Source organism: Marmota marmota, unplaced genomic scaffold (assembly GCF_001458135.2).
Source record: "Marmota marmota marmota unplaced genomic scaffold, marMar, whole genome shotgun sequence".
In the NCBI taxonomy this organism is placed as follows: domain Eukaryota; kingdom Metazoa; phylum Chordata; class Mammalia; order Rodentia; family Sciuridae; genus Marmota; species Marmota marmota.
The window spans coordinates 44,335,052-44,347,859 of NW_025999900.1; the positions used below are offsets into that span (position 1 = coordinate 44,335,052).

The 12,808-nt window shown below is 54.3% G+C and overlaps 1 protein-coding gene across 2 annotated transcripts in view; it reads right to left on the minus strand.

The window, feature by feature from the left end:
- Positions 1 to 491: 491 nt before the first annotated feature.
- Sptlc2 (serine palmitoyltransferase long chain base subunit 2) overlaps positions 492 to 12,808 on the minus strand; it is a 108,392-nt gene continuing 96,075 nt past the window's right edge. The window contains exons 11-15 of one of the 2 annotated variants that reach the window (XM_048799073.1): positions 7,393 to 7,632; positions 5,469 to 5,799; positions 3,574 to 3,714; positions 3,242 to 3,325; positions 492 to 2,235 (exon numbers count right to left, since the gene is read on the minus strand). In XM_048799073.1, coding sequence (XP_048655030.1) covers positions 1,718 to 2,235; positions 3,242 to 3,325; positions 3,574 to 3,714; positions 5,469 to 5,799; positions 7,393 to 7,632 — 1,314 coding nt within the window. In that variant the 3' untranslated portion in view covers positions 492 to 1,717. The remainder of the gene's footprint in view (positions 2,236 to 3,241; positions 3,326 to 3,573; positions 3,715 to 5,468; positions 5,800 to 7,392; positions 7,633 to 12,808) is intronic. The other variant, XM_048799074.1, reaches the window with a different exon arrangement.

The following is a 12,808-nucleotide window of genomic DNA, read 5'->3' on the forward strand; positions in this document are numbered from 1 at the left end:
ACATGCCTTCCTTGACTGTACCTCCTGACATCTCTCTCTCTACTTCCCCAAATGTCAGGGGTAACAGTGGAATATCTGGTAAATATACTAACTAAGGCAGCAAACACCTCTCATTTTGCAAGTGTATTCCTTTGGATAACTTTGGTGGGATCCCCCTCCCACCGCAGCTAATTACTTGAAGAAGCAGGACAACTTCCCCACAGCGTAAATGCAGTTTACCTGTGTGACCAAAGTGGAGAGGGAATGTGCCTCTGAGGTCTAGCCAGATCCTCCTGGTCAGTCTCGTTCGCAGCCCTTTGCAAGTGTGAGCCAGATAACAATGTTTCCAGTCTAGCTCTGCATCCTCGGCACTGTGCCTGCCCAGTAAAGAAGCTGGCTGTGGCTGGGGAATTACAAACACCACCCCCATGGGAGGTTGGCTTGGGCTATAAGCACAGTTTATTTACAGCCCTTTTCTATGCCCAGTCCACAGATCATTTCATCAGACAGAATTCGAAAATAAAGTGCTTTATTGCTAAGAATCCCAGAAAGCCAGCCTCAGGGCAGCTGTCTAGGGGTGGAGGCTTAAGTCTCCCACCTCTTGTGAACAGAGAGAGTTGGAACTCAAGGAAGTGTGGTTTGGGGAAGGAGGGGAGACTGGGAAGAGGCATGAGGTGTGCTGAGACCTTGCGCACATCTCCTCCCAACTCTGAATTCAGTGCATTCAGTGACATCGTCAGGAACTTCAAACGGGCCATTGGTGGGAGTGTTTACACCACAGACATTACCCAAGTGCTACCAATCAGGGCTCTTTCCCTGCCAGATTGCTCATTCATAATCACTCCAGGCACATGGCACTCTCCCGGACCCATCTCAAGTTCTGAGCCCACCCCAAGCCTGGTTTCTGTGCCTGGAGGCAGCGCCAGCACTCAGCCCTGTGTGTTCTCACCGTCTGGGAAGAACACAGGAGCTCAACAAAGAGAAGGTCTGGGATGAGGTGACCCTCTTCTCTGCTGCTTCTGCCATTTGTCTGGAGGCCCCACTGTTGGCCTCCAACCCCAGATGAAAGTGGTGTCCACCAGAAAGGCAGCTGGGCGCTAAGGACAGCTGCCTGTGCTCATGGCAGGGGATGACAGGGCATGTGCACCCAGAGGGGTGGGCACCCAGGGTTGATGTCAGCCTGGCAAAGGGCAGCTGTGGGGCCAAAAGAAGGACTGTCCTTCTTCATATCCTTCCTCAGCTGACCATCGAGGTGGGGGTCAGAGTGATTCACAGCAGGTCCTGGGAATCAGATGAGTTGCTCTGGCTAGCCCCCGTGTGGGGAGCCCATGCACTAGAGCACATGGCACCCTCCCGGACCCATCTCAAGTTCTGAGAGGGAGAAAAACCAGTAGCCAGGCTGGGACAGTACCTCCCAGCAAGCAGGTGGGACGGAGGGCCAGGACACATAGTATGCACGCATTTCCATCACACTCCCAGGTGCCCTGAAGCCTGGGCTCCTTGCCCGCACCCTGGGTCCTAGATCCCTTCAACCTTCTGCTCAAACCCCCCGGACACCTAAGTCCATGACCTGCCTTGGAGTCACAAGCAGAAGGCCTGCGGCACCAGACTGGCCTTACAGGATGACCGCTAGCACTCACCTGGTCTGGGAAGGGGTGGGGTGAGGGGCCTGAAAGGGACTTTTTGCAGCTCAGCAGCCACCAGCTGCCCCCTGCAGCATCTGTCCGGCAGCCCCTCATCAGTACTCCTTGGCCTCCTGCAACTGGGCCAGATACTCCTCCTCAGGGGGGTTGTCCGCGCAGGCCCGGCCATTGTTGGGGGGCCGCACAGCATGGTAACGGCTCCAGTCCCCCTTACACAGGATCCAGGGCAGCTTGTCCACCTTGAAGTGCAGCTCAGGTGAGAAGTCCGTGCTGACAAGGTCCGGGGCCCCGGCGCCCTTGCCACGGGTCAGCAGCCGGCTGCCCTCGTCATAGCAGCAGTGCTGGGCGGCCAGCGTGCTGCTGCCCCCCGACAGCAGGGAACGCAGGCAGAAACGCGCCGTGGGCTGGTAGACGTCCAGGCGCTCGTGTGGGCCACTGGCGTCCCTCCACTGGAAGCTGCGGCCCTGGTGCTCGTCCTGCAGGCTCACGGCACTGTCCACGGCCTCCAACGGGTATGCACATGGGCAGCTGGGCAGGTCCCGCAGCACCTGGCTCACATACTTGTCTAGGAACTCGCTCTTGCAGTTCAGCCACTTCTCACAGCTGTCCACATCTGCAGAGGGCAGAGGTGCAGGAGGGAAGCTGGTCAGAGGATTGACCATCTGATGGTGGAGTGAGGGCTGATCAAAATTCCAGGCCCCAGCTGGCACAAAAGGGAGGGACAGTTTAGGGGCAGAAGTGGAAGGACCCAAACTAGACCTGGGGCAGACAAGGCTACCCCACACCAACTCGAAACATGAAGTTAAGAGGCAGTCGCTCAGAATGCACTGCCTTTCTCAGGCTCTGACTTAGTGAGTCACTTTGCCCTTCTGGGCATCCTAAAGTCCCTTCTGTCTGCGCTGCCCTCCTCCCAGTTCTCTCCCTGGGAAAGTGTGGCCTGTGATTCCAGCCATACAGAATGAGCTGCCCCTTCCTCTCTGCTCTGCAGCGCTGTGCACCAGCTCATGCTGGTGATGTGTTTCCAACCATGAGACCAGAGCTCTTTGAGGGCAGAAACCAGGCTTTTAGGATTCCCCAGCGGTAGCCCAGTGCCAGATGCAGGATTCAGGTTTACTAAGCTTCAGGGTGCTGAGCACAGCCTCGTCAGCATGGTGGCCTGTCTTCCTTGTGGGTACAGGTGAGACCAAGGAGTGTGCTCGAAGAAGCATCATCTACCCCCAGCTTCCCAGAAAGAGTGTTCCTGATGTTGTGGACATGGACCCACCTTCCCAGACGGAGTCTGCCCCAGAGCCTCCAAAGAGAGACCAGAAAGAAGTCCAAGGATCCCTGTGCCATCCTGCTGCCAGGAAAGACATAGGCCCCACCCCACCTGCCATGATCTCTAAGCTCTCTAGCTGTCATTAAGACCTTCTTACCAGCAGTGACATCAGTGTGGGGGAGGCCAATGGGCCTGCTTCACAAATGCTGTGGCCCCTTCCTGGGGACACAAACCATCCACTGGAGGATGCACTCATAGCCTCAGTGGATGAAGGCCAGGTTCCTGCCCTGCAGTAATGCACTACCGTCCCCAGAGAGGTTCTGCGCCATCCCCCAGGGGCAAGGCCTAGCACGCCACTGACCTGGGCCGAGTAAGTCCGTAGCATTGTGGGCCAGGGGCTGCCGCCCCTCGCTGGGAAAGCCCAAGTTGTCCTCGTTCTCAGCGCCTTTGGGAAAAGAGGAGGCCAGGCTGGTGGCGCCCCAGGGCACCTCTGTGCTCCCGATGGGGAAGCCCAGCCCTCACCAGGCTCTCGGTGCTCACAGAAGCTGGGACAGGCCTGGGACAGGACCACCATATTTGTGAGCTTCCTGCATTCCCAAGACCACCCCCACAACCCCCCACATTCCCAGGTGACAAGACCCGTAGTCTAAGCCATACCAGCCACTCCTATGCAGGGGCTAGGGCCAGTCTCACCAGGGCAGGGGGGGAAATCACAGGTACGGGTCTGGGTGGCAGTGCAGGCATAGCCACAGGCCCGAGTCCTCTGCTGGCTGCCGCTGCTGCAGTTCCCAGTGCAGGGAGACCAGGGGCTCCACTCCTCCTGAGGCTCGTAGTCTGGGTCAAGGCAGGGAGAGGGTGAGTGCACATAGCCTGCAGAGGGCCCTGGTGCAAATCAGCAGTGGGCTGGCCTTCCTCAGCTGGATAAGCCTGTGCCAGAGCACCCGGCCTAGTGGATGGAGCATGGGCTTGCCCACTCCCTCCACTGAGAACCCTTGTACAGTGAACAACCTGTAAAAATCTATCAGGTGGCCCTAGGGGGACAGTACAAACCCCTGCCATTCCCTCTGTGCCAACACAGTAATGAATAAGAAATTATCCCTGGGGCTGGAAGCCACCTGACCACTATGTGCATGACCTCAGGAAAGTTCTACACCTCTGAGCTAGAAGGGTTTTTTGTTTGTTTGTTTTCTGGTACCAGGGATTGAATCCAGGAGCACCTAACCACTGAGCCACATCCTCAGCCCTATTTGTATTTTATTTTTGAGACAGGATCTTGCTAAGTTGCTGAGGCTGGCCTGGAACTTGCAATCCTCCTGTCTCAGCCTCCCAAGTCCTAGGATTACAGGAGTGTGCCACCATATCCAGCTGAACTAGTTTTTATGTCAATCAAAACCAAGGGTTACAATACTTCCTTGGCACTGTAGTTATTAAAGAATGTCCCTGCTGCCATGTTAGGACCCACACCTGGTCTGAAGGAGCTCAGTCACACTGGCTGGGCCTGAGAACTGGGGCTGTCTCTGGGATCTAAAAGGACTGGTACAGCTGGTTCTCTCCTGGCTTCCTGGGCAGGCCCAAACAGCCTGGCACCAAGAGTCTGAGGAAAATGAATGTCATAAAAGCAAAAGCCATGAAAACTCTGTTACCTTACAATATTTTGAAAAATTGAGAAGAGCCTGTCATGACTTAGTCCCAGTCACTGGCACCTTGGTCCAATGACAAGGCCTCCCGGGGCTCTAGGGGAAACTGCTGAGACTGTGCATAAAACACATCTGCCCCCAGTGGAAACCAGAACCACAATATTCAAAAATAAAAATTGTTATCATGGGCTGAGCACATGCCTGTAACCCCAGCGGTTCAGGAGGCTGAGACAGGAGGATCGAGAGTTCAAAGCCAGCCTAAGCAAAAGAGAGGTGCTAAGCGACTCAGTGAGACCCTGACTCTAAATAAACTACAAAATAGGGCTGGGAATGTGGCTCAGTGGTCAAGTGCCCCTGAATTCAATCCTCAGTAATGCTCCAGTACCAAAAAATATTTATCACGAGAGGCTAAAAGTGTTAGGAATCTCTTGTCTTTTTGTAATAAAAAGAGCCAGGGCGTCGTTCACTATATGCTGGTGCTTTATGTACATTAGCTCGTTTAACCCTCTTTCCAACCATCCCTACGTAGTAAAGCCTACATGGCTCTCCATTTCACAGGGGAGGGAACTCAGGCACAGCGAGCCTAAATAACTTGCCCAAGGTGGGTCATTCAGCAGAGCCAGGATTCAAACCCACACTGGAAATAAAGTTGACAGTGAGCGGTGAGGTTTACATTTCTCACTTGGTTGGAAACCAATGGATCTGAGTACACACATTAACAAATGTCTTTCTCCTCGGAGCTGTTGAGAGGGGTGGATGTTGGGGAAAAAAAACACAATAACTTCCCAGGCTGCGGGTAACAGCACTTTTGAGATGATGATGGTGTTTGTACAGGGCCTAAGCCGCTGGCCTCCCAGCTCCTCCTGCCTGGGAAGACCCTGGCCCTCTCCCCGACCCCCACCCCGACCTCGAGAGGCGGCAGCCTAGGGATGCCAAGCCGGCAGTGCTCACCATAGCTGTTGAGCTCCGTGAAGGACCAGCCATCTGTGGCCCCACCAGACCAAGGCACCTCGTCCTCCTCGGCATCCTCCTGGTCCCTGCCCTCACTGTACTCGGAAAGGTAATCCTCCTCTTCCTCTCCCACCTCCCTCTCTTCCCCTGGGGCTCTGTCCCTGAGGCCAGTGTCCCCTTCCTCATCTTCCAGGTAGCTCCAGAAGAGGGGCCAGAAGAGCTCTTTGGTGGGCATCTGGCTGGGGGCATCCTGAGGCCAGCGATGACTGGGCTCGGCCATCAAGTCCATCTCCACCTCAGCCTGGGGGTCCTTTACCACCTCGATGGTCACCTGCAGGAAGACAAAGCACGGAGAGAAAGGGCTCAGAGCAGGACTCCAAGGAAAGGGGGGGTGACAGGGCCAGCCCCAGAGGCCAGAAGCCCAACCTTGCTTCCAAACCAGCTCTCTTCTCCCTCTGACCATGGCCTCTCGGGAACACGGGGAACAGCCCAGGACACGCTGTGCAGACATGCTGTGCGTCAGAACCACCTGGAGGTTCCTGACTCCCAGAGCCCACATATGGATGTAACAGCTCTGGGGTGAGGACAGGCACGGCAGTTCTAGCAAGTGCCAGGGCTGAGACCAACTAGTTTAAGAGAAGCTGGCTCTGAATTCTGGCTCTGCTCAGGGACCAAGAACAGCATGGGGGCTTCCAAGTCCTCAGGGCAGGGTCAGAAAGTGAGAGCGCTGACTTCAGATCCCCCAGCAGCCCTCGGGAGGAGCTCTCACCACACTGTGCATGGGAGAGAAGTAAAACTCACTCATGCGAAACTGAACTTTAAAACATTAGTTTGGGCTACTGTGAAGTAAAAGGAGGTCACTGAACAAAACCTGGGGGGAAAAAAACAGCACAGTATAAGAAGAAAATGAGCCCATCCCGGTGGCCCATGCCTATCATCCCAGGGGTTTGGGAGGCTGAGGCAGGAGGATCGCGAGTTCAAAGCCAGCTTCAGCAACTCAGCCAGACCCTGTCTCTAAATAAAATATAAAAAAGGGCTGGAGATGTGACTCAGTGGTTGAGCACCCCTGAGTTCAATCCCCATCTCCACTACCAAAAAATAAATAAATAAATAAGCACTTTAAAACAATTTTAGAATGTTATGTTCTACACTTTAGTGGTCTGTCCCCTAAACTCTTTTGTTGAAAGTGTTTTGCAGATTGTGGCTGACATTAAAAACATGCAGAATTATGATCCTCAAAGATTCAGGACAGTGGGCTGGAGATGTGGCTCAAGCGGTAGCGCGCTCGCCTGGCATGCGTGCGGCCCGGGTTCGATCCTCAGTACCACATACAAAGATGTTGTGTCCGCCAAGAACTAAAAAATAAATATTAAAAAATTCTCTCTTCTCTCTGTCTCTCACTCTCTCTTTAAAAAAAAAAAAAAAAAGATTCAGGACAGGCTGAGACAGTGGAATACGTAGCTGGAATTCTGCCAGCCTCGCCGGTTTCCTCTCCTAGAACACCCTCTGGTGGCAGTCCCCATGATGCCAGTCACCCAACTCTGTACTGCAGGGGCCTCCAGGAAGAGGCTGGGACTGGCTGGGGAGCAGACCTCCACGCCCTTTCCAAGAAGCCTCCCCCACATCCCCAGAACATCCTGCAGTGGACAAAGCATTTCCCACTCATTCAGACATTACCAGGACAGTGCTATCTGTCCCTTGCTGTGGCACAGGGGACAAGAGTCTGAGAGCCAAAAGACTTGTCCAAAGTCCACAGCTAGAAAGGGGGTAGGCACTCTCCCCACACCCCAAGGGGAGGGCTTGGGCATGCGCCTCTGTCTCCACACAGGAACCCCCTCCCCTATGCACTGCAGGGTGGGGCCGAGCTGCCAGCCCAGCTCCTCTCCAAGTGTCCACTGGCCAATGGCCCTTCTGCAGCTCTCACCTGGATGTTGGGGTTCTGGGTGCCCAGGTCTGTGTTGGCCATTCCTGGCAGTTTCTGCAGCTCCATTAGCAAGGGACTGTCCTCCAGGGTCTTGGGAGAGGTGGCCTTGCCTGGGGTCCAGGCTGTTGGCTCCGGGAGAGTCTGGCACCTGTGCTTGCATGGCCCTGCCTGCAGGTGGGTTCCAGGGAGCAGTGGTATCTCCTCTTCTCCAGGAGAGTTGAGATCTGGGGAAGCGGAGGCCTAGGGAGAGATGGAAGGTGGAGTGACTGAAGTCAGGGTGCACCCCACATGGACCCAGGACATGCCAGTCAGGGGGATTCGGGAGCTCCAGGCTGACCACACCACCCGCTCACCCTGGGACTTAACTCCATCTGGAGTGCACATATGGAAAGTGGATCTAACCACTGCCTGCTTTAACGGTCCCAGTACACAAATGAGGTGCAGCAGGTCGGACCGCGGATTGTGTCCACAAAACACTTCGACAACTGATGCCAACTTGAGGCGGGAAAGGAACACCAGCATGTTCCCACCTCTTTGTTTTGAAGGTGAAAATGAATAGTAAAGAGCTAAGACTGGGGGTCCAAACTGCTGTCTGCAGACCACTCCCCTTGAAATCCTCGCCACCCCATTCCTGCCTCAGGCTCTCAGAAGTCAGAGCAGGAAGGCCTCCAGGGATGGGCTCCCTGGCCACCCGCTCCTGCCAGAGCTGGCCACAGGATGGCTGCATTCCTCCGCATCTCCAACCACAGTGACCTCCCTCCTCCTGCCCCTTGTCCTACTCCAGGATTCTCGCGTGGCTTCCGTAGGCCAGGTCACGCACTCTGTGACACTGCAGGTGGGAGGCTGAGAGCACCCCTGCCCACCTAGGGGCCTCGTCAGTCCAGCTCCTTGCTCTCTCCTTGCTTTCTCTTCTCTCGAAAGGCTGGAAAAATAGATTCTGACCTTCTCTCTCCCCTGCTGACCTCCCCTTTGGGGACTCCAGTCACCTGGCTGCAAGGCTCCTATACAGAACACCTGGTCTCAGAGCAGCCACAGGCCCTCTTGCCTGGGCCTGAAGGCCCTCGCTGAGTCAAGGTACCCCGGTCTAGCCGGCATGGATGGAGGAGTGGGGTGGGGAGGGAGAGTGATGGAACAGCTGGACCCTCTGCTGACCAATTCTGGAGGCCATCCCCAAGTGTGGCCTTCCTGGCTGCTCTCACCCACAATTCCACCAAAGCCCTACCTGTCCCTGGGACTTTGCTCAGTGATTCTACCTTCTGCCGTGTCTAGGGCCAGAGACGGTGGTCTCGGGGCTTAGGAACTCGGGGACAGCAGCCTTTCTGGCTGTTCTGGAGACCCTCACCACAGGCAGGTAATGGCAAAGCAGTGGTTCTCGTCTGGGCACAGCAAGCAATGTCATAAGACATGTGTGGTTGTCACAACAGGAGAGGGGTTCTACTAGCACCTGTGGGCAGAGGCCAGGGACACTACCATAGATGCTACAACTCACAGGACAGCCCACGCCAAGAATTCTCCAGCCTGGAAGAAGTTAATAGTGCTGTCACTAAGAAACCCTGCTCCAGAGTCAACTGCCTCCGTCTGAGTGCTGACCTGTGGGGCCCTAGCGGGGGACATAACCTTTGTGAGCTGAGCCTAGCCCCTGCTATCCAGTAAATGCCCAGGCTGGTCATTTCCACCCCTCTCTACTCCCTCCCCTCCTTGTTCCCCAGCTGGACCAAAGAATGAGCAGAGGTTAGAGAAGCCCTTGTTCACAAGTCCAAGCCTCCCCTGGTGCCCTTCCTCCCTGGATCTGCTCCTAGAGCCTCCTGCTCTGTAGAGAAGCCCTCAGGAAGTGGCAAGGGACAGGGGGACCATCCCATCTTGAAGTGGTTCCCTGAGACAAGGATTCAAATGCAGGTGTTCACTTTGGAAGGGGATCCCAGGAGACACCAGCCGGGGAGGGTCACAGCTAATAAAGTTTGTCTATGAAGTTAGCAAACATGGTGGGCAGCTGGAGTTCAAGCCTTCTGGGCGCCTCTCTGAGCCGTGGTTATGGTTGTGCCCCAGAGGGGAGGGAGTTGGGGTACTGATCCACCAACTCTGCTTGTCAAGGATGTGGGGTGGGGGAGAGGATTTGCTTCGCAGGCAGTTCAGGCTGGCCATGGGCCAGCAGGGCATGGACAGCTCTGAGCAGACTCTGTGCCAGTAAAAGCCCTCAGCAAGTGAACACTGGCAACCGGAAGTGAGGCCTGGGATGATGAGAGCAGAGCACCCGACAGCCGAACTGTAACCAGGCCCCAGGCCTGGGCTGGGCTCCCCATCTGTCACTTCCTCCAACTATAATGCACATTTTGCACAGGCAAGAAGTTGTCTGCTTTGCTCACTGTGTTCTCAGCACCTAGTACAGTGCCTGGTATGTTATAGCTCAAAAAAAAAAAAAAAAAAAAGCTGTGAGTACATGAACAGACACCAACCCTACAGGGTGACTGTCTTCAGGTTACAGCTGGGAAGGCTCTGGGAAGGTGAGGGACTTAGGTAAGGTTACAATAACAGAGCCGGGATTCAAACTCGGTTTTGCCTGTTCTCATGCCCCCTGCACGCTACACACACATGCACTCATAGTGCAACCCTCACGCGGGACCTCCCTCTGCATTCACAGGCCTTTCCTCCGTCCCTCCCTCCTTCCCTCTTTCCCTCCTTTCTTTCTCCCTTTTTATTTACTTATTAATTTATTTTGGTACTGGGGATTGAGCCCCGGGGTACTTAACTGCGGAACCACATCCACAACCCTTTTTATTTGTTTTTTATTTAGAGACAGGGTCTTGCTAAGTTGCTGAGGCTGGCCTTGAACTTACAGTCCTCCTGCCTCAGGCTCCCAAGTTACTAGGATTACAGGCGGCGGGGTGTGGCCCCACGACTTCATGGGCCTTTCACCTTCATCGTCTGGTTTGGCAGCTGAATGTTGTGGTAACAAATCCATATGGCCTGGGTTCAAGTCCCGACTCGTACACTTACCAGCTATAAGTAACCTCGGGCAGTTCACGCAATTCCCTCTGTAAATCAGGGAATTGGCGGTTGCTGAGAGGGTTGCTGAGTTAGAGCAAGGCCTTGCCCATGGTAATAAACGCTACCTAGACAGACAGTTCTCAGAGCAGAGAGAGGAGAGAGAAGGAACCCCTTTCTGGCCTGGCACTGGGTTAGTTCTTTGCATTTTATTCAGGTCAGAAGACACCCCCACCCCCTGCCCCGCTGATGCAGAGTCTCCCAGCAGCCCAGAGCACACCCTGCTGAGACGCGCCACAGGGTACCCCGTGTGGCTCTTTATGGTGACAGGCCTGGCTCCCATGGAAGCTTCTCTGTCTTGATGTTTTCATCTGGGAAATTGGGATAATGCTTATGTAGAAATGATGTGACAATGAACGAATGTCATATTGACTAAGTCATACCGCTTCTGTGAGGTCCAGAGAGCTGACACCCTGCTGCTTTGAGATGGGGTGGGTGAGGCTCTTCAGCTGGTAGGTCCTTCCTGACACCCCACCAGAGTCTCTACAACAGCTGTCTGCATTCCCTCAACAGGACGTTCTAACCAGCACCTTTGATGTAAAATCACAGACTTGTGGAGCATCGTCAGAGCTGGACAGGACCTTGGGGATGACTTATCCCCTCTTTAAATGTGAGAAAAGCATTCGAGGTGAGTCAACATGCATTCCCAACTTGCCAAAACCAGGCCTTCGGGTCCTAAGCTCTGTGTCTGTTTTTCCTTCATGGCACTAATTTGCTTTTTAGGTGTTTTTGAGGACTCTGCCAGGCCCTGTCCTGGGACTGAGGATATGAGATTGGCTCTGAAATAACTCATTCTCTAGACTGGTCTCCATGGGGGCAGATTTGGCAAACATGCTGAAAATAATTACAATACAAAGCGTTAAGTGCTAAAATAGAAAATATAAGCCAAGTGATCAGAAACAATGCTAATTTAACTAATTTTATCACCACTGTCATCTCCACGCAGGAGGTGGGACTGGCCAGAGGCCTCTGAATTTGTCTGAAGCAGTGGTTCCCGACAATGGGCGGGGGTGCGTATGTCCCTCAGGAAATCTTTGGCAATGTCTGGCCCTGTGGTAGGGGCCAGGGATGTGGTAAAGCATCCTGCAATGCATAGGACAGCAGCCCCTATGACCAAGAATTACAGTTTCCAGGATGACAGCACAGGCAGGTTTGAGAAATCCTGGAATACAAGGATGTAAATAAGTCTTAGCTGGGCACAGTGGCACACGCCTGCAACCACAGCTACTTGGGAAGCTGAGGCAGGAGAATGGCAAGTTTAAGGCCAACCCTAGCAATTTAGCCAGACTGAGTCTCAAAATATAAAAGGGTCAGGGATGTAGCTCAGCGACAGAGCACCCTTGGGTTGGGTTAGGACAATAGTTTGTGAGGATCATAGTACACAAACAGTATATCTGTATAAGTTTCATAGGGATTGATGGGAACACAGAAAAAAATCAAGAAGTCTTCAAATGGGAACAAAACCACTGGTCTACAGACCAGCTTGTCCCTTTCTTTCTTATGGTTCTGGAGGCTGCAGCACCCTGACAATAGGAGCATGGCGGAGCTCATTCCTCTTGCATGCTCACCACCTCCTGCATCTCTGGGCCCCTCACTGTCCTCATCTTGAAAATGGGGAGAGCACTCTGGCTTCCTTTCAGAACAGCTCAGGTCATGGAAGGACCCAGGACCCAAGACCACCTCCCATTCAGGCCCATTTCTGTATGGAAGTCTCTGTGGGAATATATGTCAGACATCTCTGGGTTGGAAACAGAGGTCTTGACAGACCATGGTTTCTCTCCATGGGCCGATGCCATCTTCCACCTCATTCCTTAGCCCCAAGACCAACCCACAAGTCACCCCAAAGTGCCCACACTGTCTTAGTAAGCACTTAATATAGAAGTCCCTGGCGCACTGGCACGCAGCAAGTTGGAGAACCCCACGACCTATCTCAGCTTGCCTCAATTCACACTCGTAGGGGCTCAAATCCTTGGAGGATTCGAATCAAGAGATTGCACCATGGAGGTCACTTGATCCTTTAAACCTCAACAACCGCAGCCCACCATTCTGCAAAGCAGAGCCCCGAGTTCTCACACCTGGTGGGACTCCTCTACGAACAAGTGAGCATCAGGACACAGTGGCTGCGGGTTGCTCAGGGTGAGCAAAATGTGGGCACCGCCGCAGACAGAAATGCAGCCTGGCCATTGCAGAGTGTGGGCCCGCTGCACTCTGCACAGAAGTGAACTTTCTCCCCAGGCTGGCCAGCTCTCGGCCACACGCTGGTAATGGGGGCGGCTGAAGTTCAGCGCACCTGGCCATTACCCGGTGCCCGCGGGGCGCCTCTGCCCCTCTCTCCGCGCAGTCAGAGCCCGGGACCCCGCGCCCTGCGCTCACC